The 23,849-nt window shown below is 51.0% G+C and overlaps 1 protein-coding gene and 1 pseudogene across 1 annotated transcript in view; both read left to right on the forward strand.

Annotated features, from left to right (window-relative positions):
• Positions 1 to 23,849, forward strand: part of LOC135292575 (zinc finger protein 208-like) — an 837,577-nt pseudogene that overhangs the window by 435,351 nt on the left and 378,377 nt on the right.
• LOC135292481 (hydrocephalus-inducing protein homolog) overlaps positions 146 to 23,849 on the forward strand; it is a 31,262-nt gene continuing 7,558 nt past the window's right edge. Inside the window, exons 1-13 of the mRNA XM_064406682.1 lie at positions 146 to 423; positions 2,143 to 2,259; positions 3,369 to 3,491; positions 6,246 to 6,365; positions 8,710 to 8,844; positions 10,433 to 10,632; positions 14,251 to 14,434; positions 15,515 to 15,614; positions 16,812 to 16,930; positions 18,056 to 18,279; positions 20,207 to 20,274; positions 22,410 to 22,642; positions 23,441 to 23,541. Of these exons, the coding sequence (XP_064262752.1) occupies positions 2,188 to 2,259; positions 3,369 to 3,491; positions 6,246 to 6,365; positions 8,710 to 8,844; positions 10,433 to 10,632; positions 14,251 to 14,434; positions 15,515 to 15,614; positions 16,812 to 16,930; positions 18,056 to 18,279; positions 20,207 to 20,274; positions 22,410 to 22,642; positions 23,441 to 23,541 (1,679 nt within the window). The 5' untranslated portion in view covers positions 146 to 423; positions 2,143 to 2,187. The remainder of the gene's footprint in view (positions 424 to 2,142; positions 2,260 to 3,368; positions 3,492 to 6,245; positions 6,366 to 8,709; positions 8,845 to 10,432; positions 10,633 to 14,250; positions 14,435 to 15,514; positions 15,615 to 16,811; positions 16,931 to 18,055; positions 18,280 to 20,206; positions 20,275 to 22,409; positions 22,643 to 23,440; positions 23,542 to 23,849) is intronic.

The following is a 23,849-nucleotide window of genomic DNA, read 5'->3' on the forward strand; positions in this document are numbered from 1 at the left end:
CCCAAACCCGCCCGGCCCCGCCGGAACCCGGCCCGGCCCCGACGTTCGGGCGCCGCGGTTGCCTGGTAACCGCGGGGGCGGCAGCGTCTGTGACAGCGGCGCGGCCTCAGTTGCCCGAGAACGCGGCCCTGGCTGGGTGTGCGCAGCCTGGGCTCGTACAGGCAGCTACACTGGGCGATTCGCCGAGTGAATTGTTCACGGAGCATTGGTCTCTGCGAGTGAGTCCTTTGAATTTGCGGAGCATTGTGCCCCGTTGAGAATTCCGAAACGTGCAGAGCATTGGCCTCTGCAAACAACATCCTGCACGTGCAGAGCATTGGCCTCTGCTAGGAGTCCTCAGTTCGCGGAGCATTGGTCTCTGCAGAGGATTCCTCAACGTGCAGAGCATTGGCCTCTGGAAAAGATTGTGAATTTCCTTTGAAGGTAAAGATTGACTAAAGTTGAACTGTTTGGTTTTGTCTCATGTGCACTCTGAGAGAGAAGGCCAAAGGGAAATACAGGATGGGATAATGCCAGTCTTCTGGTGCAGCAGTTCAGTGGCATGCACAGCTGAGTGGATGAACAATAGTTCGTCTACTGATTGTGCTTTTTTTTTGCACTGAAGAAATGCAACATTTTCTAAATGTACTCATCTATACTTTTTTTTCCCTATAGTGATTGCTTAAACTGCTTCAAGGTGAATGAGTTCTGTTCAAGTTTCCGTGGGTTGTTATCATCTGGTTATTAAAATTATTAGGGAGAGGCCTCTGAATTGAGGTGCAAATGAGGCAATTTGCCAAAGTCAGTAGTCTGGATTTTATGGAACAGTAAATGTGAGGAAGAGAGAGAAGGGAATAGAAAAAGGCGGGGGGGGGGGGGTGAAGGGGGTGGAGATGGGGTTGGGAAGAGGGGGAAGAAAGAGAATGACAGAGACAGATGAAGTAAAAAATATCACCATTCCATGGATCCCATTGGCATACCATAAAATCCTCTTCTGGTCTTCTCTGTGGTGAGGTATTGCAAAATGTAAGATTCCAATGGATTAATGCAGATTTGGGCAAGGTGGGACCTCCCAGGTACCTCCCTGGGGTGGGGCAAGTTTGACTGTCTATTGCTACTTTCAAGTAATATAAAATCTTCAGCACCAGTATATCCTTTGAGTCTGCCATGAATTGGGTTGTGGATTTTCAGATCTGTTGTGTTACTTTGCATGCCCTGCAAAATCATCTGGTGCAAGGGCTCAGGAATGGCTCTGGGGGCACTTTGGGGGTCTTTGATGGACTATGACACCCCCTGCAGCGTCTGTGATGGGAATGTCCCCTGGATGTGGCCTTCTGGGGGTGGGGGGTTTTAGAGCTGAGCCAGTTTGTGTGAGGGAGGATGGGTGTCCACTGGCCCTTACCAGAGGTTGCACCACAGTCCCAAAATTCCCTCCTGAGCCTCTGTTGATGGGAGGTTTGTGTGCAAACCTGGCCTCAGCAGAGGAGTCTGTGACTATGACTTGCCCAGCCTGAAGGCAGATAGAACTGATTTTCAGGACAGCTGCTGGCTTTGGCTTTGTTGTGGATCTATTTTTCTCCCTTGGCCTTGTTCACTTCTCTGGAGACCTGAGCTAATGGGACAATAGTGTCACCTTTATCTTGTCTCAAGTTCCCTTGTGGGGCTGAACTCGCAGTCCCAAGTTCCAGTCAGGAGGCATTTTCAGGGAAGGGTGGGCTTGGGTGCTCTCAGCTTCTTTATAGAGTTTTGTCACAGTGGGCAAAACGTCCTTTATAGCAATATTTAAGCCATGAGCCATAACATTGCAGTCTCTCCCAAGTCCAGTGAGGAGCAGCTGAGAGAGCAGGGGGTGTTTAGCCTAAAGAAGAGGAGGCCCACTCAAGCTGATTTTAAGTAATATTTAAGCTACAGCTTTGTCTGCTCTAAGCATTATTAATGTTCAGCTTTTTAGCTCCAGGTTTCAGCAAGATCCATTTTTGAATTGCACAAGGGAGCCATCTAGTCCAAATAAAGTCCAGCTAGAGGCCTAACAATACTAGCTACTTATGCCAAACAAGCACTTAGCTACTTTCAAATGATATAAAATGTTTAGCAGCATATATGCGTTGAGTCTGCCATGAATTGGGTTCTGGATTTTCAGAGTTCCATTGTTGCTCCTTCCAGTTTTGCTGAGGCCTTGTCGTTCCTCTGTGACATCCTCCCTTCAGAATGGCTTCTGGATTCCCAAAAAAGACACCAACACCTCGTCTTTTGCTGAGGGAAAGACTGCAGCCTAACACTGTGAGTAGCCACTGGGGCTGTGCTCAGGCTGGCAAGTGCCCTGGTGTCCCTGGTGTCCCTGCCCCTGTTGTCCAGCAGCGCTGGGAAGCTGCAGAGCCCCTGCCCAGCTCTTTGTGCCGTGCTGCTGTTGGTGGGGGCTGTCCTGGTGCAGGAGGGAACACTGTGTGATGTTTCAGGGACAGCCCAGCGCCTTGCCTGGCTGTGCCACGGGAGCCAAGTGAAAGCAATGTGCAGCTGAAGCCCTCAGCATGTGCTTCTGTGCCTGCCCTTTGCCACAGGAATTCCTTCTGTCAGGCTGGGCACTGCCCTGTGCTGCTGTGACCAACCTGCCCTTGGGCACCTGGGCATGTGGGGGGAGAGCTCAAACTGTGCCCAAAGCCTTGAGAGCCACGGCTGGTCCCAGCCAGAAGAGCTCCCAAAGCAGCTGTTCTCTCTCAGCTCCTGGGTGGGCACAGCTCCAGCCCTGCAGGCAGCACTGCAGTCAGGGCCACCAAGGTGCCTTGCTGTCTGGAGCTCACTTGGCTGAAGGTGCCCCAGTGCTGAGGCTCTGCCAAGGAGATGCCTCTGTTTTCTTCTCTGGAGGGCTCTGTCAGCCCAGACAGAGGAAACAAATGCTCATTAACAGAGAGAGCTAAAACTTGGACACATTCCTGTGCACCTCCCTCTTGGTACATCTTTTCTTTCTTTCTTCTCTTGGACTCAGCCAGCAGTGCTGTCTCCTGCTGTGAGTTGTGAGTGTTGTGCAGGGATGGAGTTGGGGCAGTTCTGAGAGCTCCTCCCCACTCTCTGAAAAGGTCACTGTTCCAATCCAATGAAATGTAAGAGGAAACAAATGGCCAAAGAGCAGAAATCCCCAAACATGTCACATCAGATCACAGAGAGACTAATGGGCCACAGCCATGTGGTTGGAGTATGTGTATTGCACCCTGTATTATTTATTCTAGCTATTGCATTTCAGCAAGTAACTTCCAGGGCTTCCAGAACTATCCTAGTGGCTGTGATCACAAATTATTTGCCAGTGCCACTTGCTCAAGAAATGCCTTTCTGAACAAGCACATCTCTGAGCTTCTTGCTGATATTGTTTTTTTTTTATTTGTTTTGCCTTTCAGCTGCTTCCCTCTAAGTTCCAGCAGGAGAAGTTTGCCAAGATGAAGAAGAAGGAGGCCAGCACTGGGGGGAGTATTCTGCCCAGAATTGGCCCATGGATAGACCTGAGCAAGACTGGTCCAAAGGTAGCCTTTTCCTGCTCTTTTCCTTTCTGCTTGATGGCAAGTTTGAAGAGGGTGTGTGCTCGTGACAGGCTTGCCTCCAGCAAAACACCTCCGTGTCCAGGTGCTGTTGTCATTGCAAGCTGCTGGCAGTGGTGGATTGGGAGTCCTGATGTGCACTGAGGCAACACAAATAACCTCTGCTGCAGCTGCTGGGCTGTGCTGGAGTGTGGCTGCCATTGCTAAAACAATGGGGGAAGGCTGGGGACACAAAGGCACAGCATTGCCATGTGCCATTCTCCTGCTGAAGGAGCCACCTCTTGCTTTGGTGTGGTCACCATCAAACGCTCGGGGTCACAGGATTCCCTCCACAGTGGCAGCGTTGGCCTTGGAAGGCCGAGGACCTGCAGGAATTCCTTCAGATTTAACAAAACCAACTGCATTCCTGCTTTGGGTTGGAACAATGTGTTGGACCCTGGTGGGGTGTTAGATTTTGCAGGCTGCCAGATGTGCAGGGGACTCGGCCTGGGCAGAGGGGTGTGGATGGATGTGCTTTCTGTGGATCAGTGCCTACTTAGAGGTGTGTTTCAAGCTGCTTTTATGGCAGGACTGGCTCAGTAGAAAGCACAGTCCAAAAGGGTAGGTGACCAAGGTGGGCTGTTGTTATGAATGAGGTCCTATATGTCTAATTTAATAAACCACAAAATTAGAATTTAGCAGCAATTTTAATTGAGCAGCAATTTTATATAAAATTATGTAATCAAATGTAATCAAATAGATACAAAATAATTTGGCAGTGGTTAGGATAAAGCACAAGCAAAACTGATTGGGGTACAATCAGGGTATGGGGGGGTTTCTCACCCTGCCTCCCGTACAAAAGAGAAAAGAACCCAAACACAACTTATATACTGTATGCTAATACATGTTCATCAACAATTTTATGTAAATCTCCTCCTATTTTCAATTCTTGAAATCTATATCATTGTACTGCACAGTGCATGCTCAGCTTGTTTCCAAGGGGTCTTTTGGCTTTTCACTGGTTGCTTCCGACGAAGGCTTCTCCTCATCGTCACTGTCCTTTGAACAACCCCACAGGCTGCACATGCGTCCCAGGTCTTGTGTTATAGAAGCCAGCATTATATTCCAAAAATAAGCTATATTATTTCATAAACACCTAGAATCATCCTAATTTTGTCCATTTCAAGGCCAATTCTTTAATTATCCCAAGGCCTATTCCGTTTTGGGATTTTACTTATCTCACACTACATCCTGTCTCCTATTTTCTCATGAACATCTGAAAACATCTGTTTTGTGACACTAATTACATATCCTTTTCCTCTAGGACTTTTTAACATATATTTTCTAAAATATCGATATAGTTCCAATTGTTAGCACGAATCCCATTCATTTATCACACTGTTGAGCAGTGAATTGGCAGCAAGAGACATTGAACACACTGGTTAAGGATTGCCTTGGAGAGGGGCGTTGGGAACACCTCAGGGAAGGGCACAAGTGGGGGACAGTGTGCTGCAGGCACTTCCTTCAGCAGGCTGTGTCTGCCCTGGAGTCACACAGGAGAGCTGCTGGTGTCTCTGCAGTGACAGCAGTGTGGCTGCAGAAGGGGAGAATTTTCTCCAAGTAATGTCTCTGCTCCAGAAGCATTTGCTGCTGTTGTGTCATTCCAGACATGCCTCTACAATGGTATCAAGTAAGGTAGCAATAATGACAAGAAAGCACCTATTTAAAGCTCATGGAAAAAGGAGATACCAACTCTACTTTTACCCAAGTTGCTGAGAAAATAACTGAACCTTATCCTCATTCAGCATTCACTTCATTTGTCTTTTTCCTAACTTCTGTGTTACTTTATTTTTGCCTTTACCTCTGTTAGAAATGCACTCACTTTTAAATACAATGAAAGGGGACAAAATCATTGAAGCAAAAGGAAACTGTTTACTAGTAAGGACTCAGCTGAGCTGGGCGTGTCTCCCTCCCCCTGGAGATGAACAAACACACCCTCTGAGAAAATGGCAGTCTTTCTATCCCCTTTATACCTGGTGAGGGCTGTTCTGTCCCCTTTCCCTTTGGATGGGTACTTGGGAACTTCCATTCCCTCCAAACGCCAGTTTTTCTGTCCCCTCCCCTCTCACCCTGCTTCCTTTTGGTCAGGTCTTCAACCCTGTTCCTCTCACAGCAACACCCAAGAAACCAACCTGAACAAATCCAAACCCCAAACAACACAGAGAATCAACAACTTTCATTCTTTAACTTGATAACCTTTTGGCTTCAGCCAAATATCACCTCATCTCTCACACCTCCTCTGCTACTGGTGCCTAAGTTCTAGATCAAAAAAGGTATTTGCAGTTGTGTGGGCCTTGGTTTCCCTGTGTCAGAGTGAAGGACATCGCAAAATCGTTTCCCATGGAGTCTGATGTAAATGTATGGGTTTTACTTACTCCATGAGTGCTCAGGCAGTGCCCCAGAGCTCTGTGACCGCATGGGCACAGGGCTGTGCTTAAGGTAAGTGCTGCCTGGCATTGTGGAGAATGAAAGCTGGAGAAATACATGTCAAAAGAGCAGCTTGGCTCAAGCCTGCTCTGTGTGGCCAGCAGCTCTCCATCAGCTCCGAGCAGAGGTGGGTGAGCCACTCTTTGCCCAGTGTGGGCTGGGCAGATGTGCTCCCCCCAGAGTCTGCACTTCACTGGGGTCAGTGTAAGATTGTCCTTCATGAGCCTTCCTCCCAGCAGCTGAAGCTGTCCCTGCTCTCTCTCGCCTCTCCAGCTGCCGTCAGCTCCCCCAAAGCAGAACTTGGTGCAGATTTCCCCACCAGAGGTGATATTTCAGAACTTCAACACTCATGATGTCTCTGAAATGACAGTGTCTCTCATGAATGTGGACAAGGTAAGTGCTGGGATATGGAGCTTTATCAGTTTCTCTGGGTTGGGATTGAAGGCACTCGAGATGGTAGTTCACGTTCAGACTCAGGTGTTTATTATTTCTTATCAGTAAAACAGTCTCACAACCATGAGTTCGGCAGCTTGTCATTAGCAAGGCACAAAATGGCTAACAATCTCTTGTTACAAAGTCTTTTAAGACTAAGCTATCCAATTCAGAAAGGACACCTGGATTATTTTCCCTTTTAAGCCAATAACTGATCCCTGGAAGCATGCAATGCGGACTTTTCTGCCCAATTACACAATGCCACCCAAACCCATGAAGAAGAAGGAAGAAGATGCATGAAGAAGAAATTCAGGATGACACTCTGTGCCCTCCATCTTGCTTCTATCCACAGAAATCCCAAAACCTAAATTTCTCAGCAAGTGATACACCTACACTACTCTCTCTAATCTATTTCACGCTTTTGTGGATTCTAGCCTATATTGATGTCTAGGAAAGTTTCTCCATAAATGAGGGTCAAAGTCAGTGCTCCCCTGGGGGTCAGGACAGCCCAGAGCAGACAGAGAAATATTCCCAGTGCCCTGGCCTAGGTTTCTACAGAGCTTTAACACTGTGCTGGAAGAGGAGAGAGCTGTAATTCCCGAAGTGTACAGCAAAGCAGGGTATCTGCTGCAGCACGTCCAGAAGAAAATGTCTCAGCACCTTTGTTCTGCAAGATGGTGGAAAGCTTCCTGTGCTGGGAATTCTCCCCTGACTTTGGCCATGTGTTGACGGTATCTGTCCCAAAGGAGGTGCCTTCTCTTGAAAGCTCTGGATTGGTAGGAGTGTTGAGGCCTGTACAGTTCTTATCTGCTCTCGTGCTTTGCCTTGAGTGTTTACCACATCCTGTGTCTCCTTGGTTAATCTTGGCTCCTCTGCCTCTCTCAGCCTGTTGGGCTCCCTTTGTGCAGCTCACAGTCAAAGCTCAGGGGCTGAGTCTTCTGCACTTTATGCTGGAATAACTTTTCATTAATGGCATTGGCACTGCAGGAGGTGTGTTCTGAAGCAGCCCTGGAATCAGAGTGACGTAGCAGAAGCAGAGGGAGCCCTTTAGGTGCCACTTGAGGCTCCTGCTAAGCTTCATCCAGCTCTGCTCAGCTTTTCCAAAAGCAACACTGTGCTCTGCTTTCCCTTTGGAGAACCACAGCACATCCAAAGCCATGTGCTCCTGGAGGTTTTCACCTTCACTTGTAGAAATTGTGGTTGTTTTGCAGTTTGCCAAGAGAGCTTTGAGGGGAAAAGTTGAAAAATGTCAGCAGTTGTGTTCCGCTGTAAAGAGGAAAACGGAGACCATTGGAATTTCAGTCAGGGAAAACATTTTCTAAAAAGAGGCTTGTGCCAAGAGTGGGCTGGTGAGAAGAGACAGGAGGGAGTCAAAGTCATCTGGTTTAGACTTGTTGAGAGCATTTTGGTGCTCATTGGTTGGTGATATCTGTGTGCTAGAAAATGCTTGTTTGCTGTGTCTGTGTATCCCAGAGGGCAGAACCTGGCATGATGGCTGCAGGCAGGAATGCCCAGCAGCCCAGCTTGCCTGCACAGGCAGCAAGAATCCCTGGAGAGCCAAAATTGCCTTTCAGTATTGGAACCACACTGCTGGTCCTGTTTCTCCAGGCAGAAAATGCCTTTGAAGCCCATAGTGATAGGCACAGCCTGTCTGTGTTTCTGTCACTTTTGACAAGCTGCTTGCTCTCATGGTTTTATGACTCTTCCTTGCTGCTTTACTGCCCATTTAAATTCTCTTTGCCATCTCCTTGTTTTAGGGGTTGTCCTGCTGTGTTCCTTCTTTGGCTTTTCAGGTTTGCTTTTATTCCCAGTAAGGCCACAGTGTTTGGACTCCTTTCTTGCTGGTCTGCCTGCATGACTCTATCCCCAGAACATCCCTACCCAAACCTGATGTACTAGAAGGGAATTTCTTCCTTCCCCAAGGACAATGTGCTGGTTTGCTTTCAGGGAGCACATTCCCCCTCTGGAACACGACTGCATGGCTGTGTGCTGGCAGGAGCCAGCAGGTTTTTTGGCCTTGTTGAATGTGCAGATGACTTGGTTCAGGTGCTCTGTCTCCATCCTGCTGCTGCTGACCTGCTTGGCCCTTCCTTCCCACCAGGCACCGCCCTACTGGGCCTGGTCAGAATGCTGGAGCCAGACAGAAGGAATTTGAGTTCACCCTCATGAATTGTGTGCCTGTACATGCACAGCTGAAAGTGCTTTGGAAAAGGGGTCAAGGAGGGATGACACCAGGGCATGGACAGGTCTCCTCTCATCCTGTTTCCACAAGTGACAAAATCATTGTTTCATGTCTTTGCTGCAGTTTCCTCATGTGGTGAAGGTCTCCATGGAGAGATCACCTTACTTCCAGGTCATGGGCTCCAACGATGCCTACCGTCTCCTGGTGCCGGCCGTGTCTGTCCCTGTGCGCATCCGCTTCAGCCCCGGCGAGAACAAGGTGAGCCTGGAGGAGCCAAAACACAGAATGCTCTCCAAAGCCACTGTTTTCCCTGCACTCTGGGTGCAGCCCATTCCATGCTGGGAGCTTGGCTCCAGGCCGTGGGCAGGCAGCCTGCAGCCAGTCCCAGCTTGGCACGGGCTGCCAGGCACTGCAGCCAGGCCTGACAGGCTCTGCTTCCCCTCCCTGCACATCCCTGAGCATTGCCAAGGGAAGATGCCCAGGGAACAGGATGAAAATGACAGAGGGCTGTTGATAGATGTTGGGCCATCTCTAGGTACAGTGGAAGGGGTTTCATGATGATGGAAAACACTGGAGGAACAAAGAGGTCAGAGAACTTTCCTCCTTCCTGCCTGGCAAGAGCTTCCCTGCCTCTCCCTGGGTTGGAGCAAGGACGGTGCTTTTTCCCAGCCCCTGTTCTGCAGCCTTGCAGCCGTGCTGTGCCAGAGCACAAGTGGGCATGGTGCAGCTGCAGGGCCAGGGCAGAGGATGTGCTGTGCCCGTGAGCCCGGCCTGGCACAGGCACAGGCACACTGTTGCCAGGTTTTTAGAAGGTTTTGGTGGGTTTGTAGAAGGTTTTTGGTGGGTTTTTAGAAGGTTTTTGGCGGGTTTTCTGAATATTTTGCCAAGTTTTTAGAAGGTTTTTGCCAGGTTCTTTGAATATTTTCCCGGGTTTTTTTTTTTGCTGGGTGCCCTTGGTCAGCAGGAGGTTGCTGAGCTGCAGGGACTTGGACAGCTGCCTGCAGGAGCTGGTGTAGGGCAGGTGCAAGCTGCAGGCAGAGCTGTGAGCCCAGAGCCCGTGGCAGTGACACTGCTGTGCCTCTGTCTTCATGCCTGTGCCTGTGCTTGCTCTGTCAGCTGGCACCCATTGCGTGCCAAAGGTGCTTTTGCCTGGAGGTTTGAACAGCAGTGCTGAGACCCTGGCAGGTCTGATCTCAGTGCTGGGATCTGGGGGGTCAGTGTTGTGATCTGGGGGCTTGTTCACCCAGAAGGGTTGAGGACATGGCATGGAAGGGAGGAAGCCTTGCAGGGAAACAAAGAGAGGCTCTTTCCAGCAGCATCCTGCTGCCTCTTAGCACTGTTCTCCTCCTGACTTGGTTGGAGAGGCAAAGTTGGAGGGGAGTTCTGAGGCAGCTGATGTTTCTACACCAGGCCAGAGGTGCAGGAGCTCTTTGGGTGCAGCTGTTTTCTCATCTTTTTTTTGCTGCTTCGAGTCAGTTGAACACTTTGTCCTATTCTCAAACAGTGGGAATATAGAAAGCTAAAAAGGAATGTCCTGTGTTCCCTAGCTCCATGTTCCTTAGAAGGGACTTAGGAATTCTTTAACATCATTAAAATGTAGAGTAAAAATGATGGTGGCCTAGGGCAGTTCTCTGGATGACCAAGTGACACGAGAGCTTAATGCCACTGAGACAGGTTTTGCAAAGTGCGCTAGTGCCTCTAAAATGTGACATATCAGTAGAGCTTAGTGTTCATTTAGGGTGGGATAGGTAAATTGATGCCCTTGAAGGGTTATAGGAAATGGTTTTTCTTCTGCCATGGGAACGGCACTAAATGCCCTGTGCTGAGGCAGTTTCTTTTCCTGCAGGATTATTCCCACAAGCTGGTCTGTGTCACTGAAAGGGAAAGGATAGTGGTGCCAATTCGGGCCATTGCTGCCCGAGCTATCCTGGACTTCCCTGACCAGCTGGACTTCTCCACATGTCCAGTGAAGTGCAGCACGCAGAAGACTCTGCTGCTCCGCAACACCGGGAACCTGGAAGCTTGTTTCCAGCTGAGCACCCAGAGGTGAGGATCTGTCCTTGTGCAAAACACCTTTGGGTGATAACAGGGCTGGGAAAGAGCAACAAAAGGAGCCTGAGCATCCCTGCAGCCCTGGCTGGAAGGGAGCAGGATGGATGGCAGCTGCTCTTGCCTTCAGTGTTCTTAGCAGGATGCAGCCTTTGAGCTTTCTCTGTCCCAGCTTTCCTGGAGGCTGCTGGAACATGTTGGCAGCTGGCTTGCACCCTGCTGAGCACAAGCAGCTCCTGAAATGCTTTCTCAGCACTGTCAGCCAAACAGAGCCATTCTCTGGGAGGCCACAGGCACGTGGCTTTGCAGGGGTCCCTGCATCAGATGCCCAACATGAGCTGTGCTGCAGGCAGCCAGTGCAGCTCCTGTTCCTGAAGCTGATCTGATTTCCCTTGTCAGCTGAGGGCATCAGTCACCTCTTGTGTTCCATGATGAACCTTTGAAAGCCAGTTTAAAATTTCAAACAGATGATTTAAATCTCTGAATAAGGTTGTGCCCCCTTTTCATTGAGATTTCTTTTTGAATACTCTGAAGTTCCTGTGTTTCTGCTGGTTTTTTTCATTTTGGTTTAAGTGTTTGCCAAAAGATCATGAATTCTTCCTTGGGAACTTTCATGAAGGTCGAGCTCCTCTAATGCCTATCAATATACCACATGCCCATGGGTACTTGCAGAGGTGTGTAGGAAATATGAGACATTTAGTGAATATTTGAAAATCAATTGGGCTGATTTAGAAAAGTATAGAATAACTTTTGGAGGGGAGCTCTGGCAATCATCTGAGCAGACACACTGCTCAAAGCAAGAGCAGTGTCTGGGGATTGCCAGGTGTCATTGGGAGATCTGGACCTGCCTTTAGATGCCATGCAAGGAAACAAACATCCAAAGGGCCCTAGTTAAAAAGCAGAAGAAAATAACCTATTGAAACCCTCTCCATACCTTATCTTTTCTGCCTGTCAGTAGTGCGGTAGTGCCTGTCAGGGTGCAGTAGTGATTCATTGAAAGGGTAGATCTAACAGGATGAGAACTATCTTAAGGAACAGCTCACAATTCACAGATGAAAGGCCAAAAATTTAGCTGCCAGCCCCATCTATTGGCACTGGTATTTTCATTTGGTTATTCCAATGTCAGGGATGTCTCCTTCACAGCTCTTCTATCTGTGGGCTCAGGGAACAGCTTAGTGATGTTGGCTGAAATTCAGAGGAGTTAAGTTCAGCTGTAGAGCTTGTGTCCTTGGGTCTTGGGGAGCCAGGTCTGTGTGAGAGATGACTGCTACAGCAGGAACAGAGGAGTCTGGTGGGTACAGCCCAGGGTGGGATGTAGGAGATGCAGGGGCTGATTTGCACTTGGTTTTTCAGTCCTGAAAACTGAGTGCTGAACTTGGCTGGATCCTCTTCTCCTGATAATTTGAAAAGAAGAAGATCCCTTCTTTCTCAGGCAAGCCCTGAAGTCTCCCCCAGGAGTGTTATTGCCATCCTGCCATCTGAGGGCAGGAGCATGTAACATGGGGCAGCAGTGGGAATGGAATGGAATGGAATGGAATGGGATGGAATGGGATGGAATGGGATGGAATGGAATGGAATGGAATGGAATGGAATGGAATGGAATGGAATGGAATGGAATGGAATGTAGTGCTGAAGTGTGGCCAGGGATTCCCTTAACTGGCAGCTTCTCTGTTCCAGTGAAATTTTTGGCAGAAGAATAAGAACAAAATGCTGTGCCTTGCCCAGAGCAGACACTGATCCCCCCGAGCCCCAGCAGAGAGCTGCAGCAGCCCTGGCATCAGCCCTGGAGCACATGCAGGAGCTCTGGGGCTGCTGGGGCCTGTCTTTCCACCCCTCTCTCCAAAGCCTCACATCCAGCACATAAGCACTGCTGTCCTAAGGCTTCTCCCTCAGCCAGCAGGGATGTTCTCACCAGGGGTAATGGGAACTGGTCAGGCCCATCATTGCAGCAATAGGTCCTTCATGAGCTGAACCTGAAGCAAGTTCATCACTGCTGACATGAACAAAGTTCAGCTTGGCAGATGTTCTCTTTATTTTTGTGTGTGATGCATTCATCACCAAAGTCCCCAGAAGACACTTGGAAGTGACAGATTGAGCAGCAGCAAAGCACCAAGGCCAGGAACTTTTGTTTCCTCAGTGGGGCTGTACAAAAGCACAAAGGCCAGCAGCTGCTGGGCAGAAGCACATTTCCCCTGAGCTCTCCCTGAGCATCAAAGCAGAGAGTCTTGTGTTTGTCAGGCAAGAGCTGTTCACCTGGTGACCAATCCTGATTGCTGCTGTTAAATCCAAAGTGCACCAACACATCTGCATAATTATTTCCAACACATTGCACAGAGTTTCTCTGCTGGGCCAAGTAAACAGTTACCAGCGTGGGTGACAACCCACAGTCCCAGACTGCATTGCTGGTAAATACAGAGAAACCTCCTGTTCTGCTTCCTTGATGTGCTCCTGTTCATGGTGCTTCATTGAGCTGGGATTGGATCCTTCAGACTGGAAATGGCATCCTCCTTTTGGGTTTCCATGTCACTGTATTGCTCTAATGTGCATTTGCACTCTTTCAGAGTTTTGACTGCTCCCTTTCTTAGCGTAGCTTTCATTGAAGTACTGCTAAAATGTGCCCTTTTTAGGCTCAATCAGGATGTTTTCAAGGTAAAACACACCAAAGAACCACACTGCAAATTCAACAGTTATTATTCCTTGGTCTGTAAAAAAGGATTAATACAACATCACTTTCCAACATCACACATATAGTATTCATTTTACTATTTGCAAAAAGCCAATAATATAATCGGCATTTTTCACAGTGCTGGTAACATGGAGCTGCAACCCAGCTCTGTCTCCCCTTCCCAGGGAAGTCCTGCTCCATAATCTTTATCTGCCTCCCCCAGCAGCTCAGTGGGAGGAAAAGCCACTTGAAGTGGCTGGTGGATTCTCCCTCAGTGTTGGCAGAGGCTTTGAGCCAGGAGGTTCCCTTGAGGGATTCTGGCTTTGGAAAGCTCTCCTGAGCCTGCAGGTGTGGAGTAAAACTACCTGCTGTGCCAGTGAACAGCAAGTTATCCTGTGATCCCTCTGAGACCCCAAGAGCTTGGGGTCAGCCCTTGCTGGGGAGCGGCTGCTTGTGAGAAATAGCCACTCACTTTTCCTAAGTTTAGAAAGGTTGATTAAACCTTATCAAAAATACAACAGAAGACTGGATAGAGAAGATGTTACGGAAGGATTTTCCCCAGGTGTGCTCACCCACACAATGGAGGTTTTGCCTTTTAACCCTTTAGCCTCTCCCAAAATTCTGACCATTGACCCCTTCTTCACTGTCCTGTGGTGGAGTTCACTTCCTCCAATCTTGATTGGAGGTCAGATGCCACCATGGTGACAAGCCGACCCTCCCAAATACCCCAACCCCGGCTGTCCCTTGATAACAACTCAGGGGGTAAAAAACCTTTTCTTAACCTATAGACAGGGTATTTGTCTGTTAATGGTGACAGTCAGTCGTGGCATTGCTCATCTGTCACACTGCTGCTCCTCCCCAGGTGCTTTGCTCTCCTGCACTCACACTTCTCTCTGCAAATCTGTGGCTTATTAAACGACCTGCTGGCTTTGTCTCTCCTCTGGCTGCAGGCAGAGTCTTTTTGGGCAGTCACAGAGAGAGCTGCAGCAAGAAAAATTAATGGAGGAGAAAGAAACAGGGAAGGAGAAGGGCTCTTGTGAAGATCGTGCTGCCAGCCTGAGAGCCTCGGGGGAGATGGCAAAGGTGCACCAAGACCCCATGTTCTCTGATGACTTTTTTTTCATTGAGCCAATGGTAAGTGATAGCTGAGAACCTCATTTTCCTCCTCTTCCTCCTCTCCTTCTTTCTCCTCCCACCCACTGCAACCCTGGCTGAGGTCACTGGGCAGATCCTCAGCTGGTCCCACATGCTGGGAGGGAGGGAATTGAGTTTCTGGTGCAGCTGCAGAGCTCACCTAAAAATGCTGAAGTGCTCAAAGCATTTCTGGCCTGGAGGGTCAAGGCAGGGCTGGGAGCCTGACAAAGCCGAGCTCTGCTGCCAGGGCTGGAGCTCAGGGCACTCCATGCGTGTCCCTGCAGTGTCACAGGGAGCAGTTCTTGTAGGGAGGGGCTGCCCCCACACGTGGGGCTCAGCAGAGGCTGTTGCAGCACTGCCAGCTCACACACTGACCTGAAGCTGGCAATGGCTGGCTGGGAAAAGGAGGCCAAACTCAGCCCAAGGTTGATCCCAGAAATGCCAATGGCCTCCTGTAACCACGCCTTGCACTATTTCTGAGTCTGCCTTCCAGTGTCATCTGAGAGCCTGGACACAAGGCTGGAAGGTTTCACTGGGCCTTTTGAGTTCTCCTGCACACAGGGACAGAAAACCTTTTCCTTTTCTGTTTGTGCAAGCAAACTGCCACGTGCTGCCATCAGCCAGAGCCTTGATTCTGAGCACTGGCATTGTGAGAGATGATGAATGCCTGGTGTGTGCACAGTGCAAAATCCCTTCTCCCCTTGGAGTAAAGCCCAGAATAATCCCAACCTCTGCTTTCTTTCAAAACAGGTTAAACTAATATTTTTATTTCTGGGGGAGGGGATCATGATCTCTCCTTGTGAAGAGCCACCAGTGCACATTGGCAGTTACATCCCACTGCAGCTGACAGCAGCATGATGTGAGCAAGAGCTTGTGTCAGAGCAGTAGGAAATTGTGGAGAGTGGCAGCTGACCAGCATTGAGAGCTTCCAGCACTGTGTTGAGCTGCCTTTGCAGGGTTTCCTTGGGCTCCTTGTGTTGTTCACTCATCACTGATGCTCTAAACAAAGGCTGACAGGACTATGGTTGAAAACAAGAAATGTGAAGTTTGAAGAGAAATGTTTTGCTGTTTCTGTTTTAGGAGGGAGAAATCGAGCCGGATGGTTTGGCCAAAATCAAGATGACTTTCAAACCCCTGGAAGCAGTGGAGTATCAAAGTGTGGCTTATTGCAGCATCTCAGGTGCAGCTCCTTTGCCCTGCTTCTCTCCCCCTCAGTGCAGCCATGGTGCAAGCCTGAGCCCACTGGGCTGCCCTGGCAGTGCTGGGAAGAGTCCCTGGCCAGCAGGGCAGTGCTGGCACATCCCCAGTGGCCCTGCAGCTCCCAGGGAGTGTCCCGTGCAAGGCCAGGGCTCAGAGTGCTGTGTCTGGGTTCCTGATCCCAGCACAGCCCACCCAGGCAGTGCAGGGAGAGGTTTTCATGCCATGCCTTTGCTGGCATTTCCTCAGAGGCCAGAGAGCTGCAGAGCAGAGCAGCTTTAGTGAACAAGCACTAAGCCCCTGCAGGCCCCTGGCCTCCAGGATGGCTCCACTGGACATGGATCCATCATCAGGTGGCAGGAGCTGGGTTAGAAATGTGCTCCCTGAGCCTGGATCAGCTCCACTGGCCAGACAGCACCAGAGCAGAGGGGGCTGAGCCCCACTGAGCCCAGGCTGTTGGTAGAAGGAGCAGCCTTGGCCAGCAGCTGCTTCTCTCCCTGTGTGGGAGCTGTCACCTTGCAGCTCTCAGTCTGTGGAAACAGCCCAGTGCTGAGGGTCAGAAGGTGAGGACTTGGGCAACAAAGTCCTGTGCTGCTGGGCCAGGTAGTTTGGTAATTGCCAAGCTCTGGATGAGCTTTGTGCCTTCACTGAATGGATTTCCAAGCTCCTCTAGGTGCATGGGAAGGAAAGCACAGAATCACAGTATGTTAAGGATGGAATGGACCTTAAAGGTCTCTGGGCAGGGACACCTCCCCCTAGAACAGGTAGCTGCAAGCCCCATCCAGCCTGGCTTTGAACTCTTTCAGGACTAGAACCTCCACAATGCCCCTGGGGAACCTGCTCCAGTGTCTCACCACCCTCACAGGAAAAAATGTCTTCCTAATATCTAACCTAAATTTCTTTTCAATTTATACCTGTTAGTCTTTGGCCTGTCACTACAGGACAGCAGAGGTGTTTTAAACTCAGCAGACTGGTGGCTGAAATTGGAAACCAGCCCGAGAAATGGGTTAGAAATTAGAAATCAGCCGCAAGGCTGAGGGAAGAGAAGGGTCCATATCTTGTCCTGCAGCATCAGGAGCTGGTGGCATCCAGCTCAGAGTCAGGGACTAGCACTGAGGCAGCCTGGAAAAGGCTGTGTGACAGAGGGAATGCTTGTACTGAAATGGACATCTCTCCCCAGGCCGTGAGAGCAGGCTGCCCCTGCAGCTCAGAGGGGAAGGCCAAGGACCCTTGGTTGAGCTCAGCTGTGACACTCTGGAGCTTGGGGACATTTTTGTCAACACCCCCCATGTCTGTGAGGTGAGCAGCAGGGCTGGGGATGGATGCTGATGGCTCCTGAGGCAGCAGCAAGCCTGGTGGAGCTGTGGAATTCCTGCCAAGCTGGGCAGTTGTGAGCAGGGAATATTTGATGTGCTGGTCCAATCTGGGGGGTCAGAAAGGTGTGTCTGTTGTTCATGAAGCCCCAGCCCCTGCTTTTGGGCAACCTTCCTTAGGGATCAGCTGGGAGGCTTCCTGCAAAACAAGCCCTTGGCAGGTGAAACCAGCACTGGGTGCAAAAGCTGCATGTCCAGAGGCTTTTGTGGCAGTGCCAGACACAAGGCACCTTTGGACTGGGCTCTGCAGAAGCAGCTGGAACCAACTGGCTGCCTTTGAGCTTCAGTCCACTGCCAACAGCTTCCAGTCAAGGCTCTCCTGCTCATTCCTGGAAGTCCCAGGAAAGCCTTGGGAGTTCTGTCCCTTGTTGACCAGTCCCACACTTCAGCCTTGGTGCATCTCTGGCTCTGGAAAGAGAAAAGTGTTCCTGGGAATAAAGTAAAGGATTTTTCTTCCTATTTGACTCCCTCACAATAGAGCTAACTTGCAAAAAAAACCACAAGAGAGCAACTGAAAAGAGGTAGAAAATGAGGCACTGCATCAGGGCAGACACTTTCAAAAGCTTGACTGTAGAAGAGAAAGACACCCTGAGTTTTCTCACCAAAAGATGGTGCTGTCTGTACATTTTGATGCTGATGCCTCATTATCAATGTCTTGTTTTCATGGTGTGGGAAAAGGTGAATGAGTGGATGGTGCTGTTGGAGCTGTGCTGGCTGGGGCAGCAGCAGCTCAGTGCTGATTCACCAGGCAGCTGCAATCACCCCACGTTGCTCTCAGGGCCAGGTCTCCATGAGCTGGGTGATGCTGCCCAGAGGTGCACTGCTCTGTGTCCATGGGATAACCCCAGGGTGACTTCAGGTCTGTGCAGCTGCCACTGCTTTGCATGAAAACCCAAAGGCAGAACTTGTCCTCTTGTATCTTTTGACTTGTGTCATTCAGCAGCACAAAGCATCTTCTGCCTTTCCTGGCTGTTCATTGCATCCTTAGACAATAGCTCCCAAGAAGGGAAGATTCCACATGGATTTCCACTTGGCTTTCTTGCTGCTGCAGGTGAACCTGATCAACCAAGGAGCTCTTGATGCTCCCTTCAGATACATCCCTGCAGCCACAAAGGTGGGCTTGGGATTCAAGTTGGCACCCCAGGAGGGCATCATTGCAGCAGGTGGGAGCCAGACTCTCCAGATCTCCTTCAGTGCCACCGTGTTGGGGAGGTTTGAGGAAGAATTGCGGTTCAGTGTGGCTGGATCTCCTACGCCTGCCATCCTGACCATCAAGTAAGGACCCTGGGAGCTTGGTGGGCACATCTTCAGCTGTCTCTGGGACATGCCCCAGCTGCCTCCTGTTGGGGTGGAGCAGAGAGAAAAGGTGTTTGCTGAGGTCTTCATCTCTGCTCTGATGCTGGCATTGCTTTAGTGGGAGGATGCCTCCTGCCCTGTGTGGTACCTGGAGCTGGAATGACTCCTCCCTGCAGGGATCTCCCTCTGCCCTGGGCCATGGCAGGCAGTGGGATGGATCAGCTTTGGGCAGCAGCTGCTCTGGGATGTCCCAGCTGAACAGCCAGCAAGGCCCCCAGGGCTTTGGAGATGGGCCAGCCTGGGGCATTCTGCAGCAGCAGCAGTGCTTTTAAAAACTTCTGTCAATAATCCATGCCAGATGGGCAGCAGCAGCCTCACCTCACCTCTCATGGCCATGCTGTGGGGCACAAGCCGTGCTCCCAGCTGCTGTGCCCAGAGTGCTCTGGTGCCTCCTGTGCACAGCCAGGCAAGGGCTGATGTGGGAGTCAGGGAACTGTGCAGCAGGAACTGTGCCAAGGACTTGGGCATCATCCCCTGGGCTGGTGCCATGGCAAGAGATCATCCTGGCCCAGCACAAGGGACAAGGGGTGATGATAGGGGAGGCAGAGCTCAGTGCTCAGCACCACAGCAGCACGAGGCCTTGTCCCTGCCAGCCTGAGCCTTGTGCTGCTAGGATAATGCAGTGGGAGCAGGAGAGCTGATGCTGGCTGCTCTGCAGCTTTGGAACTAGGCTGCTGCTCTTGGGAGGCACTGGGGCAAGGCAGTGAAGAAATGAAAGCAATCTGCACTGGATTATAGCAGTAAGATGAGGGAGATGGATGAAAAAGAACAAGGAAGTTATTACTTAGCAAGAGCAAAGTGGTGAGTAGGTCTGCCCCCAGTGGAGAAAGAATGATGCTGGCTTTGTTCTTGGAGGAAAAGTGTTGCTTTTTTATTTTGGAGATCAAGAGGGAACCTTCCACCATCCAATAAATGATTCTCCTCTGTCCCTCCCCCAAACTGGTGATGGGATGTTTGTGCATCAGCAGCTTTCTCCTTGAGCAAGGGCAGGTGTCTCTTGTTGAGATGTGTGGAGCAGAGCCAGGGGCAGTCCTGTGAATCCAACAGAAGGCGCAGGTCACTGGGCCTTGATTTTTAACCACAAGGCAGAGTGGGCATGGATTGGCATCAGCCATGAAATCAACTGGGGAGTGTTGTGCAGCTTCAAGTGCTGCTTTCAGTGGGTGTTGGTGACTTTTGGAGTGTGTCTGCTGAGTTCAAGGACAGGTGAGGTGCTGTGCTAGATTCAGGACCCCCTTGTTTGGTTGTTGAAGCTGTTGCTCTTGGCTGTGCCAGCTGCTGCACTGCTGACAAGCTGCTCCTTTCCTCTGGGATTCATCTGTGCCCTGTGTAGAAGTGTTGCTGCTCTTTTCAGAGGATGTTTGGGGCTGCCCTGGGTTCATGGCTCAGAACTGTGTCTGTAATGATGGTGTGGGTCAAACTCTGCTGAGAAAGCTCCTCCGTGGGAGCAGCAGTTCCAGCTAAGAAGTAGCAAAGCAGGAACCTGTGGCTGGAAGGGCTGGTCACAGAAGTTTGTGGGGACACCTTGATGCCCATCCCATTGCAGATGGGGAAACTGAGGCCCAGAGCCATGTCTGGCTGTGTGTTCAGGGTCCTTCATGGGACCAGCAGCATCCCAGGGGCTTTTCCTGCCTGCCCTGTGCCCAGAGCCCATCAGTGGCTGCTGGCTGCTGGCCACTTGGCTTTAGCTGCCTCCTGTGCCCCGGGGCACTGTGCTGAGCACATGGTGTGTGCTGGTTTGAAAGGCACGGTGCCCTGACCCCAGGTTGGTGCCCCCGAGCCACGCCAGCCGGAGCTTTGCAATTCCTTGAACCAAGGCATTTCCTGCTCTGTCCTCGCCATGCAGGGGCAGCGTCACTGGACCGAGTTTGCACTTCGACCTCCCTGAGCTCGACTTCGGGGACATCTCCTTTGGTGAGTGCTGCCTGGGCTGGGACACAGCGGGAGGGATCTGTGCCTTCCAAGGGAAAAGCATCCCTCCCTCCTGCTCTGCCCCAGCAGCCTCTTCAGGGTGGGAACTGCAGGCTGCTGGTGCCGCAGGGAGCATTTGGCCATTGTCAGATCAAACAGAAGCAAGGCAGAGAAAGTCAGGATTTTCTGGTGTCTCTGTCCTGCTTGAAAAGACAGATGTCTGCCAAGGAAGGCGGGGATCTTCCTGGAATGGAAAGATGAGCCCCTGCCTCCAAATGATGATACCTTTGAAATTACAGGGCTCAAACGATGGGGAAAGGAATAACAGTTCTTTCCTAGACTATATCAGGAGAGCCCAGAGAACAAGAGCAGACGTTTGCCAGCCACCAAGTGCCATTTTTGTCCTTTGGTGCAGTGAGGATCCCAGCAGGAGGAGCTGTGGGCTCTGGCAGGGCAGTGATCCCCTGCCAGCCGGCAGCGGCAGGGAAGGAGGGAAGGAGGGAAATGCTCCTTTTGCAGAGGGACAGAGGGCAGGGGGATGTGGGCAGTGGCTCAGAGCAGCAGGCAGCAGCGGGGAAGGCAGGCAGGGTGGGTGCCAGGCTGAGCTGCAGCCAGGGCAGTGCCGGGGCCAAGCACACAACCTCCCGCAGCAGCACGCGGCCGAGCTCCCATCCCCAAGCGGGAGGAAGGGAAGCTCCGCTCCCTGCCCAGCCTCAGCTCCCACTGCACAGCGCCCACGGCATCACGCCACAGCTGCCAAAAACCCCCAAGGGAAAAGCCCACTCCCAGGGCCAAAACCCCCAAACCCCTATCCCCCTTCCCAGACCAAGGGGAGCATTCACTACCAAGCCTGAACCCAGAACAAGGAAGGTCATGGACTTTTTAAGGAAACTACTTGCCTTTCCTGAGCTGCTTCTGTCCCCCCCTGCATCACCATGGAGGCACTTGTCAAGTTGCCTTTTTGAAGAAATGAAACAAGAAAGGCAACCAATGGAACTATGGTTCTGAACCAGGAGACTGATCCTGCTGGATCTGCTTTCATTCCTAAGGTCTCTTCAGCTGAAGGCAGCTGTTGTATCTTTGCTTCTTTGGAACTGTTGACTGTTGTCTGCATGCGGTGAGCTCAGTCTCATTGGAGGTTTTGCCATCTGTGTTTGTCCTTGTTGTGCCTCTCTTGCCTCCCTGCTGGAGTCACTGCTGGAGCTGGCAGTGCTCACTGGGATGGGCACAGAGAAGCTCTGGGCTGCAGCTGCAGTTGTTTTTTCTCCCCATCTGTGTTCCAGTGCCTCTTGGTGAGCAGGCCTGGGGAGAAGTCTCCTCCCCACAGAGCTGCCAGCCCAGCCAGATGTCCACTGCAGAGCAGCTTGTGGCTGCTCTCCAGGCTCTGCAGGACATCCCCACCATGAGTGGCTGCATCTCTGGCTTTCCAGCATGGAAAGCAAATCCCAGAGCTCCAGTGGGGTAAAGCCTTGCAGGCAGCAACCCCAGTGAGCAGCATGGGTGTGCTGTCCCCATTTGTTGGGTGAGGTGGGACCTGGTTCCTCATTGCCAATCTCCAAGCAAGGCTTGGGTGTGCCCCCAGTTGAGTGGGCTCTGAGCTGTCTCGTGCTCAGTCTGTTTGGCCCAAACCAAGAGACGCCTTTAGGATCCTGCAGAGAGAAGCTGCATTGGGGTGCTTTGCCTCACGTTCTAGTTCCTGATTCCATCATCTCTTTTGCTGTAGCTTCTTCTCAATGCTGACTCACTGTTTATCTGTCTTGAAAAGGGTGGGAGTGTTGGCAGGCTGAACAGGGAATTTGACAGCTTGAATTCTCAGAGGAAATGCTCGGTCTGGGTGCACACTCATCACTGGGAGATCACTGGTGCTGGTTTGGGGCAGGTGAGGCAGCTCCTCCCCATCGCCAAGAGAGAAGCTTGCAGTGTTCAGCAGGGCTAGGAGTGGGCATTTTCAAGGCTGCAGTCTGCAATCTGTGTCAAAGGGAACTGAGTGACGATTCATTCCTCATGCAGCTTCTGGGTGTGCTGTAGTTCAGATAATCCAGAGCTAAACTCCAGTGCCACTTTCATTGTGCCAGGCCATTCCCAGCAGGAGTCAGGCCACAATGGGAGCCTCAATGGATGTTGGTGTCCTTTCCTAGGCTTTCCCTACACCCAGTGCTGCCGGCTCACTAACAGCTCCCCGGTGCCCGTGACGTTCCAGCTCCGCATGTCGTTCGATGGCACGCAGCCGGCTGTGGACAGCGTGGATCAGATCCGCTGCCACAGTGACCCAGCCTGGAGGAAGGGCGTTCACTTGTATGTGGAGCCCCGGGAGTTTACAATCACTCCCAGCCGAGGGACCATCCTGCCCCAGGGACACCAGGACATCCAGGTACGGGCAGAGTGCAGCCAGAGACGCTTCAGCACCAGGGCTGCAGCTGCACTGGAGCGTGGGAGGGCTTTAGCTCTGCTGCCAGCTTTGAGCATGGTGTGAGTGAGAGATCTGCACTGCTCTGAGACCTCTGCTAGCTGCCTTACTCGGGGTATTCCTCAAGGAGCACTATTTTCTTTCCAAAATCATATGCTGAGGTCACATACCATATGGTCAAGGCCAGAAGTCACTCTTGTGTTCTTGAGAGCCATTTATTTGATTGCAAGTGGGCAGAGCAAAGATGAGGGCAAAAGGTGGCTGTTAGAGAGATGTCATTGTAGAAAGCAGTTAGCTTTTCTTCTTGGTCTCATTTCCCCTCTCCTGGGGAGCAGAAGGATTTGTGTTCACTGCAGGAATCTCCAGTGGGGACAAAAAACTCTGCAGTCATGAACTGCCCAGCACCTGCTGGGCCACACTTTGCCCTCAGCTTCCTGCTGTAAAGCTGAACTCGTTGTGTTCAAGTCAGATTTCTTCTGCATTTATGTCATTGTAGTCAGATGAGAAATTGGGGCCTTAATTTGAATACAGTGGTTCATAGAGCTTTAGTCTAATGTTTTAATGTAGCTGAGCTATGCCCTGATAGCAAGGTGTGTTTAACACATCTGCTATTGCCAGAAGGCTTTTGTTGCTTTGAGACTGTGCTCTACACATGGAGCAGCAGCAGAATTAAGACAAAATCTTCCCTCAAGGACTGGAGGATATCACACGTGGATAATGAGCTTTTGTAAGGAAGAATTTCCTGTTCTTCTCTTCCACCAGGTGACCCTGTGTTCCAACTCGGTGATGGAGTTCTACAGGAAAATGCTGGTGGATCTGGAGGGTTTTGGCAAGGGAGTGGCATCACTGGTCATCACAGCCAGGTACCAGCCCTTCCCTGGCCTCCCCCAGCCCCTGCCTTGCCCAGGCTTTGCTGGCTGCAGCTGCCAAGGAGAAGTGCTGGTTCATGAGCTCATGTTGTGCCAGCTGGGCATGAGAAGAGCAGAGCTTGGACAGCAGCCTGTGGTGAAAAGCAGCCCTGGTCCCAGCCCAGCAGGGTCCTGGGCCCTTTTCTGAAGGCACCAGGAATGAGATCATTTCTTGGCCTGGCTTTTGGTGCTTGAGGTGGAACAAATTTCCCCAGGGCCTCCTCTCCTTCTTGCTGCAAGAGGTGGAGTTGTGCTGGGTGCGA

Source organism: Passer domesticus, unplaced genomic scaffold (assembly GCF_036417665.1).
Source record: "Passer domesticus isolate bPasDom1 unplaced genomic scaffold, bPasDom1.hap1 HAP1_SCAFFOLD_37, whole genome shotgun sequence".
In the NCBI taxonomy this organism is placed as follows: Eukaryota; Metazoa; Chordata; class Aves; order Passeriformes; family Passeridae; genus Passer; species Passer domesticus.